This window comes from Dioscorea cayenensis, chromosome 16, assembly GCF_009730915.1.
Source record: "Dioscorea cayenensis subsp. rotundata cultivar TDr96_F1 chromosome 16, TDr96_F1_v2_PseudoChromosome.rev07_lg8_w22 25.fasta, whole genome shotgun sequence".
NCBI classification, from domain to species: domain Eukaryota; kingdom Viridiplantae; phylum Streptophyta; class Magnoliopsida; order Dioscoreales; family Dioscoreaceae; genus Dioscorea; species Dioscorea cayenensis.
This window is the reverse complement of record NC_052486.1, coordinates 22,597,623-22,603,265: the sequence shown is the minus strand read 5'-3', so window position 1 is coordinate 22,603,265 and position 5,643 is coordinate 22,597,623. Positions and strand designations below refer to the sequence as shown.

The 5,643-nt window shown below is 33.1% G+C and overlaps 1 protein-coding gene across 1 annotated transcript; it reads right to left on the bottom strand.

Annotated features, from left to right (window-relative positions):
* Positions 1-3,698: 3,698 nt before the first annotated feature.
* On the bottom strand, positions 3,699-5,499 carry LOC120278661 (the record flags this gene model as incomplete). The annotated part of the gene is made up of 5 exons (XM_039285390.1): positions 3,699-3,863; positions 3,951-3,989; positions 4,704-5,015; positions 5,093-5,142; positions 5,445-5,499. Coding segments are annotated over 5 exons (621 nt in total), but the record flags the coding sequence as incomplete, so codon positions are not given.
* Positions 5,500-5,643: the final 144 nt, after the last annotated feature.

The window sequence follows — 5,643 nt, the reverse complement described above, 5'->3', positions numbered from 1 at the left end:
AAGATGGGTAACTTCCTTTCTCATACAGGGGTCCCCATTTCCCGAAAACTCACGGTGAGACAACTGGATTTTCTGCCTGGTAGAGTTCATAAGGCCATTAATCATTGGAATCACTCGAACCTCTCCTTAGCTGGTCGTTCGGTTTTACTTAACAGCACTATCTTTGCGATTCCAAACTATTTTTCTATCGATCGTGAACCTTCCTCTTTCTATTCTTGATTCCATTTCCAGAATTGGTAGGTCTTTTTTGTGGAGTAATGGCGGCAATAATTCCGGTTTTCATTCGGTTGGTTGGTCCCTTACCACGCAGAAAAAATCTGAGGGAGGACTAGGTATTCGGAATCTCAGACTTGTCCAACACTCGCTTATGGCCAAACATATTTTTGCTATTTTGAATTCGGATAACAAAATTTGGATTGATATTTTCAAAAGCAAATACGGCAACTGGCACCCTTGGCAAATTAACAATTCACCACATTCCTCTTGGTTCTTCAAATCTATTTGGAAAAACAAATCACTCTTGGCTGGCCTGGGCTTTATTGTTATTAATAATCCGGGAAAAATTTTATTGGCAGGAGCTCTGGGTGTCCGCCATGACTCTCCGATAAATGCTGAACTTGATGCACGATCTATCATGCTCTATCCATCTGCGGTGATAGAGGCTGGAATCCAAATAGAATCTTCACGGATTGTCCGGTGTCTGCGGAGTGAGCTCTCAACCCACATCATTGCATCGCCATGGCGATCCACGGGATTGATTAACAAAGCTGCAAAAACATCCTCTATGAGTTCCGAGCGTTTGCATCTCATCGATCCAGAGAAAACAACTTGCTGTGAGATCGTTGGGTCGAGTTTGGGCGCCAAAAATCCTCATCATTCTCTATTTTTCGAGTGGCTTGGATCGCCATGTTGGTGGAGGAGTTATGCTCGGTCTAAATCTGATTTCTAATGCTTGTTTATTTTCTAGTCTTTTCTTTCAGCTTTCAGCTCTTTTTGTTTCAAGAGATTATCAAGTGTTTGAAGTCATCTATTAATTTTTCTCTTTCCCGCATGATATTACCGTTCCATATATCAGTTTGCTTGCTTTGTTTGGCATCACAATTTAGTAAATTTATTTATTTATTTAATTATTTATTTTGTAAAAAGGTTAATTAGATGTTTCAACTTCTCACTTAGTAGGAAAAAACACAAGAATTGTATCATTCTTCCAATATAAGAGCTGCCTTTAGACTGATTGGAGTGGTTTTTTGTTTTTCATCATATTTTATTTTCAAACACCTTTCTATTGGGTATATAAAAAAACAGTGTAATAACATTTGCAGTATATTTATTTTTTAATATTTTTGCTTTACTACTGTCTATATATATATTTGGTTATAAATATGATATTTTTGAGTGGGTGGAGTTGATGATACGTGGTGGTGTTTTATGCGGATGTTGCTTTTTATTTTTTATTTTTTAATGAGAAGAAATTAGAGATTTTATTTGCGAATAATTACCTATATAATTGTTTAATATAGGTACGTAAATAATTTCTTATTTTTAAAGGGATATATAAAAAAACATTATAGTTCCGAAGAAGCAAACAAATACCTCCTCACTTAGTCAAAAAGCTGAAGTGTTGCCTCATTTTCTTGAACACAAAATCAGTGGGGAGTAACATAAAAATCTTTCTTTCTATTTGTCGACCTTATAAAAACCTCTGTCACTTTCTGAGTGGTTTCGTTTTTAAAACTGTATTTTTAATCTTTGTTTTGCTTTGTTTTGGTAGCTTTGTTTCATGTTTCTATGCGTTTAAATAGTGCATCACTACTAGTGATGTCCCCTAATTTGGTCGATGTTGACTTTACTATTTTTTTTATCTTATTTGTTATACTTGTCTTCTCCTTTCAATAAATTTGTGGTTTATCTACTTTATTAAAATAATAATTATAATAATTAGTTATATCTATATAATGTGTTTTTTTTTTTAAAATGTGTTGCTTTTGTGTTCATATTTTCTCTCTTTCTCTCTCAATTGAAAACAAAAATTCTTTTATAATAAATGGAAAAAGAGATTTTTCTATTTTTGACAAGAATGTATGAACAAAATAATGAGAGAGAGAGAGAGAGAGAAGAGAGAGAGAGAGAGGTATAATAATAGTAATAATAATGATGATGATGTTTCTTTCTCTCTCTCTCAAGTATGCAACAACCAACAACAGAAGAAAAATAAGAAGACATTCACTACTTATATATACAAGAATACAAATTTATAAATAAGTTTTGTATGTATTTGTTTCCTTATTTGTTATTTGGAATAGTTTGGTAACAGTATAAGAAAAAATAAAAGGTTTATATTTGACTTCAATAAAAATATAGGTGATGTTATTAGTATAAGATTATTCACATATCACATAGATATTTATTTAATCAAAGTGATATGAAATCAATACTAGAAACAATTACATGCATTTTTAGCATTTTATAATTAATATTGCATGTTTCAAAGAATCAATTTTATAGACATCCTTCCCAAGACATAAGTTTTGCAAATAAACTACAAATATTTAGCAATAATATTCAAAAATAATGATAAGCATATGTATATAATTTTAAATCACTGACTATTTATTATTGTTAATTAGTTGCCATGATTGATCACGCTTTCTGACTTAGTCTTTTTGGATAATTAAATACTGGTATTTTTATTTGAGGGATAATTGGTGAGATGTTTAAATAAACACCAAACTAGCTAAATAATATGGGTTTTTTTTGGTTGCATATATACCCCTGTAAACTTTATAATTATCCTCAGTAAAGCTTTATTCCCTGCTTAACACCTTTGAGAATCCTGGTTTTGTAAAAATTTGTACAAGGGTGAATATACAATTATTAGGTTTCTAAGGGGTATCTGTACAAAGGTAGCCTAATGTGCAAATGTCAAAACCCTAGCTGGAACCATGTGAATAAGTGATATAAATAGTAGCAAAAATATCCACTCCTGCATGGAATTTGATTCTTGAACATTGAATAAATGGTTTTCAAGTAACAATGAACAATTTGACATACATAATTCAAAACCCTAGATTCATGAAGGCTTGTCATGGTTTGATGGAAAACATGATTTTGGATTGAAAGAAAATAACTGAAAAGAAACAAAAAGCAAAAGAAAATTATTTTGTCGGTAAATGCACAACATCATACCAAAACTGTATGAAAAAACTAGGTCAACAAATAAAACATGATACATGAATATGTTTGTTTGCAGACTACCTTCAAGTAGTTGTTGTGTTGGACCAAATGAAAAATACAAGACAGCACATTCTATGATCTTATACACAGCCCTGGAGTTAACAAATACCAACCAGCTAATCACTTCTCTTAAACAGCCACAGAAAAATTTCTCCATCGAAAACTCAAAAGTGTATTTTGTGCAAGTATTGTTTCAGTTATGCAACATAACTATTAATTTTTCATAATAGAAATAACAAAAATTTAAGTCCTTGAAGACGGGACAAATTGAATGAGGAAAATGGCCTTATTCTCTTTACCATAAAATATACCTTCACACTATCTCAGTAAGTGCAAACAACATCAGACATAGTTTTTCTTAATTCTTCTCATCATTGTCTTGCAGTGGGATAGAGATCTCACCTTTGGTTAATAAGAAATTTGGGCAGTGTGTAACTCTATTACCTTGTTGATTTTTCTTTTCTTCATGAGCATTCAAAACAGTCAGGACATTGGTAGTTTGTTCCCTTCTTAATCTCCCTACTAGAGTACAACTTGCTAGGTTGAACATGCAAGTCTTCAGTAAGTACACGGCGCAGCATCTGATTCTCCTCTATCAATTGTTCGATCACTTGTTGATGTTTAAGCAACTAATACCATAAGAAATTTCATGTGTATTAGATTGTTTATAGAATTTGCTTATAAAAGACAAGTGAGGATAATAGCCATGAACCTACCACTTGAAGAACATTATTCTGATCACGAAGATTTTCCGCCTGTAAGAAACATTAACAGGCATAGTTAAGTCGAGTGCAAAAAGTTATTGACTCTGACTAATGAAGACATTTTGTAAAATTTTTAAATTCACAGCTTCTGTTTACAGATAACATATTAAAGCTAAAAAAAGAAAATGAATGAACTTGTACGCTAATCAAATAGTGAGATCCTTTAAAAAAAAATCTCAAGTTGACCATATTTATTCATCCGATGGCAAATGAAAAACGACAATGACAAATTGGCCTTTTATTTGGATATTCAGAATTATTGTATTTGATAAAGGTAAACCATAACATTCTATTGATGCCGGTCTATGGGTAGAAGTAAGTTTGCAGTCAATTTGAAGAAAAACATAAGATGTTTTGGTAACTAATAGATTGTAATCTCAGTGGTAGTTTGGACAAATGTAAATTACAAAGAAACAAGTAACGCTGCCCATTTCAGGACACTATGGCATTCACCATGCCCCATGGCCATATGGGGAATGATAGTTTTGCACTAGGAGAATTGTTTAACTTGGCTTATAATTTTATGGGCAATGCTTCACCTGTGAATTTGTCACTTCTGGGAGTTACCATAACCATATCATGCAAAAGGTTGTATATTAGGAAACAGATCAAAATTCACTGAAGCACTGGAGGAAAGTAAGTTAATTAAGCAAATATCTTATATATGACTGTTTGTAAATAACATAAGCGACTCATGCCACTTACCAATTCACTGACCTTTGTTTCTTCCTTGTTGAGAACTGGATTCTGTAAGAATTCATAGATAAACTTTACAGACCTGCTTCCAAATAGGCTTGATGTTTCTTTTGATTCAGGGGAACTAATTATAAATTTCTGGTGGGGGCTATCACTTAGTAAATGCTGCTGTGTACTTCCAGTAGTTTTTGTTCCCAAATTTAGTACACTGCCAATTGAGGATTGAGCACTTTTACTAGGAAATGACCCAGGCTTGATATTCTGAGTTGAAGGGATCTTGGGAGCAATTCCCAAACGCATCATGATTTTAGCCATTGTTAGCTAAAGGATAAATAAAGTAGTGTTAGAAGGGATCTATAAAATTAATGAGAAAGATCAATCATCAGTTATCAACATACAGCAATAGAAGATTGAACCCGCTGAATAACTCCAGGCTTCAAGGCAAGTCCTGCAGTTGGAGAATAAAGAATCACATCATTCTATCCACGTCAACAAATATATACTGGTTAATGTGCGTGCACGAGAGAAAGGGGTAATAGTGAATGTGGTAACAAATAAGCTAATGACTTTTGTTCCACTGGAATCATTCCAGATCGTTTAGAAAGGAGTCACAATTAGGAGAAGGTTCAAGTGTTTAAAAGAAAACTGATTTTTGATACGCAAGGTAAAATGTGAACATCAAAGCATGAACATAGGAATATAATGTATTGTATATATTCTTGACTTCAAATGTCAACAGAAAACACTTACCTATTCCAAAACCATGGCTGAACCCAACACCACATCCAACACCTGCTTCAACGTTTTTTCACTCCGAATTTCTTTAGCTGGTTGACAAGTAAAGCAATAGTGTGATGGACAGACACCAGTAGTCGTGCAATAATTAGACATGTAAACATAACAAGAAAGGCCATACAGAACCATTAACATGTCTCCCGACACCGGAGAA